The sequence below is a fragment of the Drosophila innubila genome, chromosome X (assembly GCF_004354385.1).
Source record: "Drosophila innubila isolate TH190305 chromosome X, UK_Dinn_1.0, whole genome shotgun sequence".
Lineage (NCBI taxonomy): Eukaryota > Metazoa > Arthropoda > Insecta > Diptera > Drosophilidae > Drosophila > Drosophila innubila.
The window spans coordinates 17582259-17599553 of NC_047626.1; the positions used below are offsets into that span (position 1 = coordinate 17582259).

Here is a 17295-nt window from a genome sequence, read left to right on the forward strand (position 1 = left end):
ATTTATCGATTGTGTCGCAATAAAAAAACAAAATTAAAAAAAAGAAAACAACGCACATTATTTTTTCTTGTTTTATTTAGCAAACGGTGATCAGTTGAGTTTGCTATTCATCGTCATCGTCATCATCATCGTCGTCATCCTCTTCGCTGGACTGATTCAACCAGTCGACCAGCTTGGCGAGACTTTGCCGCAACGGAGCGTGCTCATTAATGTCCAGTTGCTCATACCAGGCGTGTATGGCATCCTCGGATACAATATCTTTGTCGTACAGATAATGAACCACCTGCGAGATCTTCTCGCGCACAAGCTCATTCTCCTCGCAAATATCCTACATAAGGAAGAAATTAGTATCAATAATAAATGTGGAATTCTTCCATTTTATTAGTTAAGTACCTCCAGTGCCTTAAGGCAATCGAACATGGCATCCTCGCTTTTGATGTAGTTGGATACGACGGGTCCCAATTGCTTAAAAGCGGCATTAATGGCCATCATTATATTATTATTAGCCGGTTCGATGATGCTCTCCATGCCAAACACCGCCTTGACCACATTAAAGTTGACCTCCTTAAGGGACATATTGTAGGCATAGCGTGACGAGTTTATTTCTAGTATAAGGAAATCCGGATTCGATTTCTCACGAAAGCCGCGTGTTAATGAATCAATTACCTCTGACAAGAATACTGCAAATATGTAAAAAATGAAAGTATATAGATAATCATTGCTTAAGCATTTCTTATCATTAGTTTAGCGCATTTTACTGTTGGTGTCATCGGGCAACGGAGTCGCAACGCGAGATTCGTCCTCATCATCATCGTCGCTGGAGTAGCTGTAGTCACTGACATCGTTCGCTTGTGATTGAATCTCAGACATTTTGGGTATGCACAGAGCTGTTGTGCTTGGTAATAACTCCTCGTCGGCATCGGAGTCATCGGGATCGCCCGTTGTCAAGTCGCTAATGATAAAAGCTTTCGGTCCAATTGCCTCCAATTCAACTATAAGCAATTATATGAAGTAAAAGTATTGTGAAAGACTATGATTATTATTTATTGTCAACTTAAAATAGTCGTTAAGTTAATTAAGTTATACAATTATAAAATACTATAATTTAAAAAAGTATGCTGATAATAAAGTTCTGGAGATGATTTAATTGTATATAAACCGTACTGGGGGAAATCCCAGAATTAAACAATTTAAAATAATGATTTTTAAATATTGATAATAAAATTCTGGATGTGGTTAAATATTAATCAGTTCAAGTATGGTATTAAAGTATTAATTGTTTTAATTCGTCGATACGTCGATTCAATACTTTAAGAAGAACTAAATATTTAACTTTATGCATTCGCTTAAGAGAATTATCATTAGTTTTGTAATGTAAGAGATTTGGTCTTTAATGTATGTATGTACTTACCCACTTCATTCTCTTCGGTGCGCTGTGTATTCGGTGAATGTGTGACCAGTGTATTGGCTAGATTGGTATTTGCCGGAAGAACACATTTGGGGCCAAGCACACAGCCGGCGGTAATTACGCACTTCTCATTAATGATGGTGTCCGAGCCAATGACGCAGTGCCTCAGCTGGCAGTTGTCGTGTATGGTCACGTTGGCCATGAGAAAGACATTGTTGAGCTGGCAATTCTTGCCGATGCGACAGTTGGCGCCAATTACACTATAACTAATGACGGTACCGGTATCCACATGACTTCCTGCCTGAACGACAACATTCTCCTGCAGCGCCACCTTGGATACGTTAGCATCGTGGCTCTTGTATATGTTGTCTTTGTAGAAGACATACTGCTGCTGCAGTTTATATACGCCCATGTCGGGCACTAAAGGGTATGCCCAGCGACTAATGATGTCTCGACTGACGAGCTGATAGGAGAGCCAATTGTTAACCTTGTGTGCATACTGTGCGGGAGGCAGAAGTGACACATAGATGCGACTGTCCAGCAACTCCTCATTGATGAGCAGACCACGCACAAAATCATCGCGTGTCTGAAAATCAAAGTTATCGCTGAACAGCGACAACATCGACGGCGATCCAATGGCAATCTGCGGATCTAGCAGATTGTGATGCAGTGTCACACATGAATTGCTTAGGAATACATCAAGTGGTATCTGGTAACGTGTCTCCTTGTGATTCATGCGCAATCTCTGATGGTAATGTAGTCGTGTGTTTTGCTTATCCACGGCAATCAACAGCTCATTGCCAGTGCGTCCAATGCTGCTGGTGGACTCCTTAAAGACCAGCGTGGCAGCAGCACCTTTATCGAATTTCGCCGTACGCTTGTGCTGCTCCAGTACTGGTCGCAGATCCGCATTGGTCACTGTATCCGCACCCAGCAATATAAAGTTGCCACGTATCAGGGCCTTGGCGTCCAGATCACGCATCGCATCGCCAAAGCAGCGGCATCCCTCGCCGCCAATGACATGAACGTTCATTTTAAATGACCAGGATGCATAAGTGGCGATACCCTGTCTAAGATTGATTTAAAATTAATATCACAGAAGAAATAGACATGCATGATGCAATATATAAGTAAAGTTCATACTTACTTGATGTGATCCCGAATGTCCTGCAGATAGAGGCTGGCATAGACGAAAACTTCCTCGACACCACTGCGATTTAAGGCAATCAGCGCATAGTCCAGCATACTAACATTAACCAGCGGCAGCAGAGCCTGTTTGTATATGTATATTTACATTTCCAACAACAAATACATCAATTAAAAAGTGCAACGTGCGTGGCTACAAAATTTAAATGAATTATACCAACCGTGGAGCTTTCGTCAGATAGCGGCTTAAAATTCCACACATTGTTGTCGGCAATAAGTACTGCCTGTACGATTTCCTTTTGAAATTGTGACATTATTTTGAATAAACACAATCACCGCAAAACAATTTGGGTGCAATGGTAACGAAATTAAAACTGCTGGTGCGGCTGCCTCTTTTACTCCTTTAACAGCACTGTCAGCTGATAGTGTTGGCTAATTATCGATTGTTTTACAGAACGTGTTGCAGCCCTGTCTTGTGTTTCAGCTGTTGACAAATGTTTTTTTTTATTGCTACACCAGTTCCACCAGCTATTGTTATTATTTTTTTATGTTTGTGCGTAAGCATAATTGAAATTCAATTATATTGAAATTGTTAAGATGTGAGTAGTGTGTTCTCTGTATACAAGCTATTGCTGATATTTAATGAAACTGATGAAACGAAACTGCAAATGAAATCGAAAGCTGAATACAATTATCGTCATCGCCAATAGTCGTGCTATGAGTGTGAATAGGTGACGGCGATTGTGTATTTTGTGCAACGAAAAAAATAACTATACCCGCCCACACCCACCAACCTCAGCTCAATTTAAGCCCTGTCAAAGCAAATAGTAAAAGAATAATTCAAATTAAGTTAAAAACGGCTTAAAATACATTGAGACTGGCCATGAAAGCTTTTCTTGACCTCGGTATCGGTATTAATCTTTAAACATCAGAAAAAAAAACTATTGGTGTCGTCACTCGTAATCGCATGGTAGCAGCCGCATTAGCTAAAAATAGCAAATATAACAAAACAACAACGGCAAAATAAGACACATTTCCAGCATAACACATAACGTCGTAACTACATCCAGTGTTATTCTGCATTTCTCCTGTTCCTCCTGTCCTTCATTTAGCACGCCATAACAAAAGCAAAAACAAGCTCAAATCCCGCTGAAAGCTAGCTAAAAGCCGCTAAGCGATGGAACGCGGGATCAATTTCCCCAATGGCGACGACGGAGCCACAGCTTCCGCTCCAGAAAAGACCACAATGGAGCTCGTGCAGCAGCGCTTTAAATCGGATGAGAGAGTTCACCTGGTAAGCGGAGAGTTCTAAAGAGTGCACACACTGATAAATCGAGTCGTTTATTAACTTACTTATCAATTCCGAATGATTGCATTTAATTTGTACACATGATGGCTCACAGTTTATTGGATCCACTACATTTTATTTTAGTGCTTAATTTTAATATAATATATTAAAAATAAAATAAATATATTTTATTGGAATTTAAAAGATAAATTCTTAAAAAATTTGTTATATGTTAGATTAGTGGGTCAAATAAGCTGGAACCCACTGTATGCTGTGTACGATGTAAATAAATACGAACACACACACATATATACACAGTATGTGTCCTCGAGATAACATTGTATCAAATTTATAATATTTCACCGAGTAGTGATAATTTGACTCAGCAGACAATGAAAATTGGAGACATAACCATAAGAGATCGGCAATCCAGACTCTCGGCTCCAAACTTGTCACGAGCAAAGTGTCAATATCGACAAACGAAGTATTCAAATGTAGAGATATGCATTAGTTTTCGGAAATATTTTCGAGGTCACAAAAATCAAAAATATGGGTATATTTTATGCAGAAAAAAATAAATTCAAATTGTTTTTTTTTTTTTTTTTTTTTATTTCTATTTATTAAAAATTGAATTTAGTTTATTTCAAAAACTTAGAAATTTTAACAAACCTCCAAACAAATATTTGGACATTTGCTAGCAATCAGAAAAATTGAAACTTTTGTGTCAGAAATTTGTTGAACATGCCTATTTACTGAATTAATTTTTTAAAATAATACTTTGAAATTTTCAATTTGACACCAAAAGTCTTAATTTTAAATAAGAGCAGCCGAAATATTTGTAACAGAACTCATAATTTTGGCGATATTAATCCGTGAAACTCGATTTGTATTATATGAGTAATTTTTATGCAAACCAATGACCATGATAAAATTTAATAATGAAATTCAAAGTTGTTCTGTATTATCGTAATTTTGTAACTGTTTGCTGTTCTTCGGCAGATCTTCGAGGCATATCAAATTAAGGGTCCGGAGCATGTCGAGGGCTTGTTGACACTGGTGTCATCATTATCATGCGGCACATATGCAATCATTTCATTCAGTCCTCTGCGCACGCCTCTCAGGGCAAGCAATGAACTAAAAATAGATCAAGTATTTCCGATTACCAAAAGTTTTCAACTGACGAAAGGTAAGTTAACCGTAAATACATGAGTGTGCACAGTAACTTTGCATTTATTGAAAGCCTTACAGATACCAAGGGATCCATAACGGAACAACAGTTCGATTTGTCAACAGACGATGACGGACCAATCAAATACTACTATCACACCTTTAAGACGGACATAGAGTCCGTTGATTATGAGCAATTCGTTGCAGAGGTGTATTCCTGCAAAAGTTTGATGTGGACGGCTGAAACGCTCAACTTCATGTGGCTTGATGATTATCGTGAGATTGGTGACAGAAAGCAGGAGCTAAAGAAGCGTTTACACCAATGTATTGTCTATAAAGATCTTATGTATGTGAGCAAATATTTAATATGATCTATCTTCGCATCTCATCTCATATTTATTTATTTACAGCATTTACTGCGCCACTTGGAATGTAAACAACAAGCCATGCTGGGATGGCAGCAATGAGTCGTTGCGCCCTTGGCTGGCCCGCGGTAAGAATAGTCCCGACATATATGCCATTGGACTTCAGGAGATCGAGAAAATGTCTAAAGTAATGCTGAACGCCAATCAGCTGCAATTACAATGGGTGTAAGTCTAAACTAGCGGCAGGGTATAGTTTTCTCTATATCGTCCGTCTATCTGTGATTAATTTTAATCTTTTTATTTATCTTTAAAATAAAACTTTAATAGAATCCATTCTGATCCAAGAGAACAGCGTCTGACATTAACTCTTTAAAGATAAATTCATTTTGCGGGCAACATTTGAATGAAAGTATCTATAGAAAGTAAATGTCTTTCGGGTGATAACAAAGATTTCGATATTCAAATATATTCACCACACAAATGCATCAACAATGTACTTTTTTACATACATATCAAAGTTAAGATACCTTATCTTTCGCAACAGCTTCCACTTATAGTAATTTAAAGTATGTTAATTATTTTGACAACAAAAAATTAAACAAAACAACAAATTAATTATGACCAATGCATCAAATTCAGAGATTTTCCAGAAATGTAAACCAACCAAAAATTAATCGTTATTTCTTCTTTTTAACATGCTCTAATATTTTTTTGAATAAGAAAACTAGCTTTTTTCATTTTTTGTTTTGGTTATGAATCTGCAAGTGCACTACAAGTTTATCGGTATGCCGATCACTCTGAGAAGAATTGTTGCCTTTCTGTTGTATTGTCTAATCTATTTTTTTTTCTAATCCTTTTGATAGAACCAGGATGCTGAGTAACCTTCACGATGGGAACGAGTATGAGGAATATAAGACGGTTCGATTGTCAACCATGATGTTAACAATCATTGTCCGCAAGCGTCTAAGCAAATATATTCTACGTAGCCGCATTAATTCAGTGGCACGCGGTGTACTCAATACATTTGGCAACAAGGGCGGTGTCGCCGTCAGTCTGGAATTTAAAGATGCAAGTATATGCTTTATCAACTCGCATCTGGCCGCGCATATGGATTATATAGTGGAACGCAATGAAGACTACAAAGGTATTGAAGAGGGCATAAAGTTCGGAGACGATGGCGGGCCGTATCGCACTATCAACGATCATGAGTAAGAACAATCAACTTACTTACTAATTATATTTGTAATTAATTTCGATTATTGCAGTCATGTCTTTTGGCTGGGAGATTTGAATTATCGCATTAGCAAGTCGGATCAAATAAGCGATTGTAACATATTAGATCTACGATTGCAAAGGGATCAGCTGCTGGATGAGATGAGCAAAGGGAATTGCTTCAATGGCTATACAGAGGGTCAGATCAGGTTCGAGCCCACATACAAATATGAACCCGGCTCCGATCGTTATGACACGCAAAGAGAGCCAGCATATTGTGATCGTGTGCTTTGGAAGGGCAGGCGAATCGAACAGATGACTTATAATAGCGTTATGGAGATACGACAGAGCGATCATAAGCCTGTGTATGCCATATTCAAAATAAAGCTCAAGACGTGTGATGAGAACAAGCTAAAGCGTGAACATGAGAAGTGGCTCAAGGACGAGGACAAGCGTGAAAACGAGAGTCAGCCGCAGATTGTCGCAGATCCCATTTTGATTGATTTTGGTCTGGTGCGATTTAACGAGCTAGTTATACGGGACTTTAAAGTGTCCAATAAATGGGTGAAGCAGGTGGATTTTTTGTTCAAAGTTCAACCCTCATTAAATGGCATCTGTGAGAAATATGTGCATGTGGATCCGCGTGATGCCAGCCTCTTGGTCGAATCGGAACGTTTCATTAGTATAAAGTTGATGATCGATCCCAAAAGCGTATCGAGTCTGCTTAAAAAGATTTGCGACACAAAATCCAAATTTGACTTTGATGTTCTCATATTGCATGTAAAGGATGGTCGAGATATATTCATAACAGCAACGGGTAAATACCAACCCAGTTGCTTTGGTCTATCCATGGAAACGATGTGTCGCACCGATCGGCCGATCAGTGAGTACAGCCAGGAGGAAATGCGGAGTATGGTAATTTTCTATGAACAAGTTAACTTACAATATCATTTATTCATTTATTTTGTATGTAGATTCTTGATGTATCGCCCGAGTACCGTGTGACGATGCCCCGCGAGTTCTTTCTTCTTATCGACTATCTACACAAGCAAGGTGATAGTTTGCGGGACCTATTCCAAAGCTACGATCGCCGGCAACTACTCAGTAGTCAATTCAATGCTGTACGCGACTGGCTTGACACTTGGTCGGAGGAAGAATTTCGTAGGTTGACTTGAATTGACTTTATTTGGCGAAATCCAACTAACAATTCTTTATCAATTATAGCGGGTACACCACAAACAGCCGCCGAGGCGTTGTTACTTCTTCTCGATCTGCCTGAACAGGCGGTATTGGAGCCGTTTGTGGATGACCTGATGATGTGTAAAAGCAAATCAGAGGCCATGGAGTTGATAGCGCTGCTTAGTCCGCCAAAACGTAACGTTTTCATGCATCTGTGCATGTTCCTTCGAGAGGGTGTTGAACGGAATAACTACGAACTATCTAATGTCGGTGGGTATTAATATGTCATCAAATATACTTATACACGTACTTACAATTAAGATCAAATTTTATTCTCTCTATATGTAGCTGCGATCTTTGGACGTATTCTGTTACGCAGCAGCAAAAGCAACATTACGACAGACTATCAAAATCGTTGCACCGAGTTCATGCGACGCTTTATTATCGAAACAGCGGATCCCGTAGCGGGTGGCAACGGCCAAAGGGTAGCGACCGGAGCGGGTTTGCAGACATAGTCGATGACTCTGGGTTGATCGTAAAAATAACTGCGATACGATTGCATATATTACATACATGTATATGGATGTAAATTAGTTACTTATTTATTTTAACTTTAATTTGAATGTATTTGCTTAGTTTTGTTGGTACGCTTATGAGTAGTTCCTCTATGGCTTAGCATTTACGTACATACATATCTGTGTCTGTTCTCTGTTTTACTTGTTAATTGTTTATGCACATTCTTATCTACATACATTCAATCATTAATGCATATAAATATAACATATTATAATTATATCCTATGTATATTAATGGGATAAAAACAGCCTGACGTGTATCATGTATAATTAATGGAATGTTATCTGGAAAACTTAAAGTGTACATATACATATATGTACGTATGTATGTTTATTTAAAAATAATCCATTCAAACGACAAAAACACATGGCTTCAACTTAAGGTATTCACATACATTTATACATAAATATGCATTTTGTTGTTTTTTCGATTATTTAGTTAATAAGTACATAATAATTTACAAGTGAATTAAACAAATTTATGGTAATAAAACTACCAGCTAATTAATATGAATTTTCCTTGTCGGCAGGGATTACAATTGAATTTAATGTTTTGGATCTAACCCTTACCCCAATTTTATAAAACACCGAAATAAAAACAGCGCTTTTTTTTTAATTTTTCAAAATATAACGGATGTATTCGTACCTTTATATTAATCTATTGATTACCTTAGCTTAGATTAATTTGGTTAACAATTGTATTACAAACTGGATCAAAGAGCCTATATAATGTACACTATAGTCCGAATCTGTCTTAAAAATTGTTATAAACATAGCTAGAGCATTAACATGTGTACTCAACCCTTGGTCAAATGACTTTTACGAAATTATTCACATATAAAAAATTTAGTAAATAAAGTACAAAATTGAAAATATTAATAATTTTTTTTTTTGGCAAAATATACGTGAACTATTTGTTTTATCAAAATAATTATTCGACCAACTGTACATTAAGCTGTCTCGGGGTGTGCTAGCGTGATAACGCGCAACGTTTATGAATGTGTGCGTGCGTGTACACGAGCTAACGTTGCCGCGATTTTGCGCCAAAAATGTGTTGTACGTTAATCAACACTACTATTGGCCGTGTTATTGCAGTTCAATTTATATCTTAAAAATTACCTAAAACAAGCTACATAGCATTACAAATAATTCTTATAGCCTAAAATCTTATTGAAAATCCAATTATTGGACATTCTTTGGCCCAATATATTGTTTTAAAACTAATTTAATGTTATCGGTATTTGCGATATATCGATATATCTGAGCACAACAAGAATCATCCCTATTTCAGTAAATTCTAGATTGTTTTTTATATAGAAAAAAAAAACAAATGGAAAATGGAAAAATCGCAAGAGTTCATGAAATATTTGCGTTTCAAAAGCAAGGATGGCATTGTGTCACAGGAGGAGCGCAACTGGGATAACCAGGAGAGCGGAAGGCGCACACCGCCGGTCGATGAGGCGGGAAGTCTCGACATCAGTGCGTCTACGGAAGTCTCCGAGGCAGACGGAGATGGAGATGGAGCCGAAGCAGATCTGTCAAATGAGACAACTGATGGTGCGGAGAACTGTGATACAACAGTTGAATCCGAGCACGACTCAAGCACAAATCAAAGGCAACCGCAGATGGGCGATAACCACAGTCCCGTTTCGGTTGATATGACGGCCGAGGGAGAGGACAGTAGCAGTAGTAGCTCGGCGGGAAGCGGTGAACAAAGTGGCACGGATACATCGGAAGGCAGCGATGGTGACGATGACGCCACTGAGGATGAGCCCTCGCAAAATACTGTGGTCTCTGTCAATGCCATTACAGGCAGATCCGATAAAGTCAATGAAATTGTCAAAAATGTTGATGAATCCATAGAGACAAACGAGGATGCTGTTGATGTCGTTATACATTCAGCGCCTAGTGAAGTTGAAGCCGAAGTGGAGGCTCCCATGGATGGAGAAGCCGAGGTGGAGCAGGAGCCGGAAGCGGATGCGGAGGTTGTAGCAGTAACGGAAATGCCCGAAACACCCGCTTCCCCGACCGATGATGGCGAGGATCCGATCGATATACTGCCAGCTTATAAGCGTCCACGTTACGTGCCTGACAAGGATCAACGGCTGCAGATGCAGATGCATATGCCCATGGCCATGCCCATGCCCATGCCAGAACTGGATGCACATCGACAGCTACAGCAAACACATATGCTGCACTTGCCCCGCATGGTGCCGAGGGATCCTCGCCAGAGATCCAAACAACAAACTCCGTCGAAACCCGTACGTAATTTGCTAAACGAAGACATTGAAAGCATCTCGGGCAGCAGTGAGGAGAACACCAGCAGCGACGATGGTGACGAAGAGGAGGAAGAGTTCGACGATGAACCCATTCTAATAGAGCACGACAGCACAATGAGGGACACGGCAACTGCACCGGAGGCGCCAGAGACACCGGGAACACCAGATGCCGAGGGTGATCTGCCGCTGCAGAAGATTGAGATCAATGAGAATCCCGAAAAGATCTACTACATACGACGTGCCGATGGCACAGTTCATGCCGGTCAGGTACTACAATCTCGTTGTACGGACAACTCGCCAATACCCAACGAGTATTATGTGCACTATGTGGGTCTCAATCGTCGCTTGGACGCTTGGGTGGGACGCCATCGTATCTCGGATAATGCCGAAGACCTGGGTGGCATTACGGTGACGACACCGTCCCAATCTCAGTCCCAGTCCCAATCGCAATCCCAGGCCCCGTCAAGCAGTCAAGCACTTGCTGAACAGCCCGGCACAAGCAGCAGCAGTGGCAGCAGCCAACCCAGTGTGGTGCGACCCAAGCGACAGGGCAACAAGGATTACTATCTGTCGGCGTGCGAGAATAATCGCTACGATTACAGCGACCGAAAGATGACACGCTACCAAAAGCGACGCTACGATGAAATCAATCATGTGCAGAAGAGTCACGCGGAGCTGACCGCCTCACAGGCGGCCCTCGAGAAGGAGCACGAGAATATTACAAAGATCAAGTACATTGACAAGCTGCAGTTTGGCAACTATGAGATAGACACCTGGTACTTCAGTCCCTTTCCCGGTGAATACGGCAAGGCTCGGGTTCTCTACGTCTGCGAGTATTGCCTTAAATATATGCTGCGCGAGAAGAGCTATCGTTACCATTTGTATGACTGTAAGAAGCGGAAACCACCGGGAAGGGAGATCTATCGCAAGGGCACCATATCCATCTTCGAGGTGAACGGCAAGGAGGAGCCACTTTATTGCCAGCTGCTCTGTTTGATGGCCAAACTCTTTCTCGACCACAAGGTGCTGTACTTCGATATGGATCCATTCTTTTTCTATGTGCTCTGTGAGATCGACATGGAGGGCAGCCACATCGTCGGCTATTTCTCCAAGGAGAAAAAGTCGCAGGATAACAATAATGTGGCCTGCATCCTGGTGTTGCCACCACACCAGCGTAAGGGTTACGGCAAACTCTTGATTGCCTTCAGCTATGAACTGTCACGCAAAGAGGGCGTCATTGGCAGTCCAGAGAAGCCGCTGTCCGATCTGGGCCGACTCAGTTATCGCAGCTATTGGGCCTATACACTGCTGGAGCTAATGAAGGGACGCTGTTCCGCCGAGCAGACGAGCATTAAGGAGCTGAGCGAAGCCAGTGGCATCACCCATGATGACATCATTTATACCCTGCAGTCCATGAAGATGATCAAGTACTGGAAGGGACAGAATGTGATCTGTGTGACAGCGAAAACAATTAACGATCATCTACAGCTGCCACAGTTCAAGCGACCCAAACTGACCATCGATTTGGACTACTTGAACTGGAAGCCACGTACAGTGCCCCATCTCGTTACCCATGTTAAGACCATTGTTCCCGCACCAATCTATCAATCACCATCTGCACCGCTGGCACCACTCGCACTGGCGGCACCACCATCACCAGCGCCACCAGCGAGACCTCTTTAGTTATCTGCAAATATTTAACTTAATGTTTTATAATAATTTTTTTTTTATTTTTTTTTTGTGCATTGCTGTTCAGGATTATATCAAGGATTGCTTGACGAATATGAGTTAGGATATGGAAAAACATTTTTTTTTTATTAATTGGACATTCTACCGCTTAAGTAAGCTAAATTTTTTTTAACATTTTTTTTTTAGTCATAAACTTGAATAAAATATGAAATAAACATATAAACTAATATCATGTGCGCTCTTTTATTTAAGGTCTATAAAAAAATGTTAAATAAACAAATAAATAAATTCAGCTCTTTCACAATGTATTCAGATAAAATTCATTCTGCCGTTTAAAAAGCGACCGTTCCAGAAAGGTCCGCATTAATCAAGACCAATAGGGCGTAGTCAAAATTAATTAAAAGGGCGGCAAAATTAACCCACAATTTTCAAATAGGCTGAATGGTGGTTCAAGGAATGCTGAGATTATTTAGAACCAAGTTTATAAGGCAGCTTAACCTTATTTAAATGCAACACTTCTTTTTTGTAAGTGTTTACAGCTGCCACCTAATACAATCGTATATTGGAATCAAGTGATTTAGAAATATATTTCAAAGCAAATAACGACGGGTTAAAGCAGCAAGCTTTGTTAAAGCCCTATATGCATTAAGGCGCATGTGCAAGTCAACCCGATTTCATTTAATCTGACTTTAGCTGTCGTATAAACGTGGCAACAAAGTGAATTTCACTGTGTTGTATATCGAGAAATCGTACATAATATTTGTTATCAACAGGGACGAGTAAAAATACCAAATAATATCGATAAAATACTAAAGTATTGTAGCCCTAGTGTGCCGGCTTAATTTTGTTTTCTGTTGTTTTTTGGAAGCGAGAGCCTTCAATAATGGGTCTTCTGTCCGATCCATCGCTGTCCACGCATAATAAGCTGGTAGACAATCTAGCCAAGCATGTTCGCAAGGTCTGTTATGCATTGTATATAGCGGGCGTGGTTTGGTTTCTTTGTCTGGCTCTGCCAGAATTCAACCATGGAACTTATCTATCAGAGAATGCACTATCCCCAGGTGAGTAATACTATATGTGGTATTCTTAAGTGCATAGCGTCACAGTTTGAATGAATTGAATTGCAGGTCTGGTTTATCCCGAGATACGCATAGATGCTAATCGCTTGGCTGCTCAGCTGCTGGACGAATTGCAGCGTGAACGCAAGGATCATCAGTCCACGACGCCGCATGCATGGATTGCGGCCAAGTTTAATGAGTTTGGCCTGGAGACGCACACACACAACTATACGTTGCGCTATCCATTTGGCGGTGGTAAAGAGTTCCAGGGCAAAAACATTTACGGTGTATTGCGTGCACCACGAATTGGATCCACCGAGGGAATTGTGTTCTCAGCTCCCTATCGTGTTCCCAGCTCAGTGCATGTGGATATTACTCCCAGTGTGCCGTTGCTTTTGGCATTTGCTGACTTTGCCAGACGTAAGTTTTAAGCAGTGTCAACTAGATTTCATAGAATGGTGGTCATTTTCTATTTTCTATGTGTTGCAGGAAAAAATTATTGGGCCAAAGATTTGATATTCCTGGTGACTGAGCAAGAGCAGCTGGGCATGCAGGCTTGGTTGGAAGCATATCACGATGGTGACAAAGAATCCGACAACTCGAATGCATATCTCCGGGCTGGTAATCTTCCAGCACGCGCTGGCTCACTGCAAGCGGCCTTAAACATCGAAGTGCAAGACTTGGAAGTTGGTAAGCATCATTTAAGCAATATATAGATGCAAAAATATAATGAAACATTAACGTTAATTTCTTGCAGATTACATTGATGTCAAGATTGAGGGGTTAAACGGCAAATTGCCCAATTTGGATATGTTCAATTTGGTGCAGCGTATTATGGCACGCGAAGGCGTCACCTCGGGCTACAAACAGTCGCCTCGGAAGAAGCGTCGTTCCAATCTCTCGAATTTTGAACAAAATCTACGTCAAATGCTATCCATGCTCTCGACACAATCATCGGGCGTACCCAATGGTAATCATGGACTATTTCATCGCTATCGCATCGATGCACTGACCATAACTGCTTCGAAACGTTTGACCAATGCCAATGTCAAGAGCAATCCTAATTCAGCGGCTGTACCACTGCTAAAGGCCATCGAAGGCATTGCTCGCAGTTTGAATAATTTGCTGGAGCGGTTTCATCAAAGCTTCTTCTTTTACGTTATTGTTAACAATGATCGCTATATTTCCATCGGAGATTATATGCCAGCTTTGATTGCGCTTGTCGCCTGCACCTTTATCAAGGCATATCTGACGTGGTCAACACTGGATGCAAGTGTCTCAGCGTCTGGCAGCGACAAACCAAAATCTGCCTCCGAATCGGTGAAATTGTCTTTGCCATATGGTTCGGTGTTAATCTTCTTCACAGTGGCCCTTTTAATTGGCTACTGCGGCAATGTGTTGCCTCTGCAGGAATACTTTTTGGAATTACCTTTAACCGCAGCCCCACTAACTGCCTCCATACTCGTCGGACTTACTCTGATGGGACTACTACTGCCTTTTGTTGTGATTCTACCTCCTGGCGGCCTTGAGCTACTCCACATTGGTATGCTGCTCATCTATGGCTGTGCTCTGATCGTCATTGGACTACTTAACTTTTCACTCGGCTTTTTTGTGGCTGTCATATCGGTGCCCTTAATGATTGCCTTGAATACAAGCACTAGAAACAACTCGATGCGCAATCTGACGCGTGCTTGGACGCTGCTATTGAATCCATTGGTTGTCATCTATGGTATTGTGCTGATCATGAGTTTCTATCAGTTTCCTGAGTTGACGCTGCAACAATTGCTGCTGCGGGCTGCAACCGCTTCCATGGATGCTGCCACATTTGCTCTAATTGATTCAGTGGTAAGTCAAAACATTCTTGAAACTTTAACGAACTTTGATATTTATGTTTTTGTGTTAATTTTTTTTTTAAATAGATTTATGGCAATTGGCTTTATTTTGTCATTTGCACCATATTCCTGCCCCTGTGGATAATATGCTGGACATTGGCGCTGGCCAAGCGTAGGGACACTGAGGTTCCTCAGAATAAGCTGAAAACAAATTGATCTGTCATTGTAAAATTTCCATTTATGTTTTATCTGGTAATTTAATAAATGTAATACGTATGTTTATGTTTAAAAATGTTATCACTTCATATCTGTTCCAATCTTCATTAAATCTTTTTAGGTTTTTAATTTCATTTTTCTTTAGCAGGTGAGTTATAGAATATTTGTGTTTATATGATGCTAAAGCGAGATTCGATATTCAAAATAATCCTACAAATGTGTATATTAGATATGGTCTTTAAAATAATTTTTAGGTAGGGGCAGATCAAAGTTTGCCCAATAAATGTTTTGTTGTAGTTGTAGTAGAATCAGTGTTACCAATTTGAGTGATTTTAAATTTAAATTACTATTATACAATTTAAAACAATAGTTATTCTATGATTTTCAAATAGGAATGAAAATTTATTTCATTAGTTTTTTATTCAGTATAATAAAATAAAAATGTATATTAATTTTTAGGAAAAAATTCAGCAAATAGTAGTATTGTTGCATTTTTAAAATTATATTTTGAGAATTGTAATCGCGCATCAAATTCGGTGAAGAAGACTGGGACATTCTTTTAGTGTGTGTCCTCCAGCGAAACAAATAAGGCACAGATTCTTAATTTTATTGTAAGCAGATCTTTCAGCACTGTGATTTGTTGGAAATGCAGACACTTTCGAATTGGATGGTAGTAATTTGAGCAGAGATCGCATGCTCTGGACTTTGTTTTCAACGTTTCGTTCGTTAGACGAAAGCCTTTGGTCCTCGAATATATGTATGTATGCATAGCGGTATTTAATTTTTTTTTTAAATATGAATATTTTTATTTATATGTATCAAAGTTAAATAAAGACTTAATTTTAAATGGAATAAAGTGGCATAATTAAGTATTCGGCTCGAAGGATTAAAGTTTGTGTGGAACTAAATATCCAAGTAGGTCGGAAAAGTTTACCGGGAGTAAAAGATCTGTATTTGAAAAGATCTCGAGTTGGTAGATCGGCTTTGACTTAAGCTACATCAATAAGTGGCTTAGAGATCTATGATAATTTACTTAAACAATTGGAAAACACGTGTTTATTCCTGTATAATTGGTTTTAAACAGATTACTGAATCTTTACAAAATTACTTATAATAATTTCTGATTTCGGATCAGGTTTTGTTTCTTATAGATGGGTAAGGAGTATTATACAGCAAACTTTTCGCTCGACGGGCATCCACTGAATCGAGCTATTTCGCTTGAAATGATAAAGGAGCGAGTAACTCCTTCGGCCAAGTTGTAGCTGGAGAAAAAGTTGAGATTCATTATTCTTTGTCTATATGTGTGGATTATGTGCATATAACATGTATGTGTCAGTGTATACGTGTATGAACACTTTTTTGTATATGTGTGTGCGTACATAATTTGACAAAGTTGATTTATTGTGGCAGCTAGCGATAGCACGTTCCTAGTTTGAAGAGAGGCACAAAGCTGGATAGGTGGGTAAACTTTTCGACTATGACACGCAACTCAATTTAAAGTTTTTGAAGTGATGCGACGCAACGTAAAGCAATGAAATGCATTGGAGGCAACCGAGGTGGTAATTAGTTAGTTATAAGCCTGAGCCAGAGCTGAGCTCAATCCGGTAGTAAGTGTCTGGAGAAGACTGCCGGGTGATACACAGAGAAAAAAGCAGTACTTAAATTAAGATTAAATGACCACGAATGAAATATTTGAGATATGAATATAATGATAACTTTTTTAACCAAATATCAATAATATTAGTTTAAGATAAAAGAATCTGGAATCGAGTAATTATTTAGATGTAAAATCGGAAACTAACAAGATCTTAAATCCGTTTTGCGTTACGTGCTAAAAATTCCCAACTGGTTATTGCTTTTGTCAGCAGTTCGATGAGCACT

At 39.6% G+C, this 17295-nt stretch overlaps 4 protein-coding genes across 4 annotated transcripts; 3 read left to right on the forward strand and 1 right to left on the reverse strand.

The window, feature by feature from the left end:
* Window positions 1-57: 57 nt before the first annotated feature.
* LOC117794052 (translation initiation factor eIF-2B subunit epsilon) lies at window positions 58-2935 on the reverse strand. The gene is made up of 6 exons (XM_034634507.1): window positions 2776-2935; window positions 2556-2680; window positions 1412-2478; window positions 759-992; window positions 394-680; window positions 58-328 (listed from the first exon to the last, which is right to left on the reverse strand). Exons 1-6 carry the CDS (start codon window positions 2866-2868, stop codon window positions 104-106), a joined length of 2031 nt encoding a protein of 676 aa, XP_034490398.1. The 5' UTR covers window positions 2869-2935; the 3' UTR covers window positions 58-103.
* Window positions 2936-3034: 99 nt separating this feature from the next.
* LOC117782557 (type II inositol 1,4,5-trisphosphate 5-phosphatase) lies at window positions 3035-8866 on the forward strand. Its single transcript, XM_034619583.1, has 10 exons — window positions 3035-3153; window positions 3667-3848; window positions 4842-5028; window positions 5091-5355; window positions 5420-5599; window positions 6238-6582; window positions 6640-7501; window positions 7561-7747; window positions 7811-8035; window positions 8114-8866. The coding sequence occupies exons 2-10, from the start codon at window positions 3732-3734 to the stop codon at window positions 8278-8280; spliced, it is 2535 nt and encodes an 844-aa protein (XP_034475474.1). The 5' UTR covers window positions 3035-3153; window positions 3667-3731; the 3' UTR covers window positions 8281-8866.
* Window positions 8867-9561: 695 nt separating this feature from the next.
* Window positions 9562-12535, forward strand: LOC117782546 (males-absent on the first protein). Its single transcript, XM_034619572.1, has one exon. The coding sequence runs from the start codon at window positions 9678-9680 to the stop codon at window positions 12300-12302; it is 2625 nt and encodes an 874-aa protein (XP_034475463.1). The 5' UTR covers window positions 9562-9677; the 3' UTR covers window positions 12303-12535.
* A 601-nt stretch (window positions 12536-13136) lies between these two features.
* On the forward strand, window positions 13137-15487 carry LOC117793678 (glycosylphosphatidylinositol anchor attachment 1 protein). Its single transcript, XM_034634063.1, has 5 exons — window positions 13137-13369; window positions 13436-13786; window positions 13856-14056; window positions 14124-15211; window positions 15286-15487. The coding sequence occupies exons 1-5, from the start codon at window positions 13192-13194 to the stop codon at window positions 15412-15414; spliced, it is 1947 nt and encodes a 648-aa protein (XP_034489954.1). The 5' UTR covers window positions 13137-13191; the 3' UTR covers window positions 15415-15487.
* Window positions 15488-17295: the final 1808 nt, after the last annotated feature.

Coding starts and splice junctions, on each gene's coding strand:
- LOC117794052 (XM_034634507.1), bottom strand. CDS start 2,868: ATGTCACAATTTCAAAAGGAAATCGTACAGGCAGTACTTATTGCCGAC. Junction 2,681..2,775: donor TATCTGACGAAAGCTCCACG/GTTGGTATAATT, acceptor ATATACAAACAG/GCTCTGCTGCCGCTGGTTAA. Junction 2,479..2,555: donor GACATTCGGGATCACATCAA/GTAAGTATGAAC, acceptor AATCAATCTTAG/ACAGGGTATCGCCACTTATG.
- LOC117782557 (XM_034619583.1), top strand. CDS start 3,732: ATGGAACGCGGGATCAATTTCCCCAATGGCGACGACGGAGCCACAGCT. Junction 7,502..7,560: donor AGGAGGAAATGCGGAGTATG/GTAATTTTCTAT, acceptor TTTTGTATGTAG/ATTCTTGATGTATCGCCCGA. Junction 7,748..7,810: donor TTGGTCGGAGGAAGAATTTC/GTAGGTTGACTT, acceptor TATCAATTATAG/CGGGTACACCACAAACAGCC.
- LOC117782546 (XM_034619572.1), top strand. CDS start 9,678: ATGGAAAAATCGCAAGAGTTCATGAAATATTTGCGTTTCAAAAGCAAG.
- LOC117793678 (XM_034634063.1), top strand. CDS start 13,192: ATGGGTCTTCTGTCCGATCCATCGCTGTCCACGCATAATAAGCTGGTA. Junction 13,787..13,855: donor ATTTGCTGACTTTGCCAGAC/GTAAGTTTTAAG, acceptor TATGTGTTGCAG/GAAAAAATTATTGGGCCAAA. Junction 14,057..14,123: donor AGTGCAAGACTTGGAAGTTG/GTAAGCATCATT, acceptor AATTTCTTGCAG/ATTACATTGATGTCAAGATT.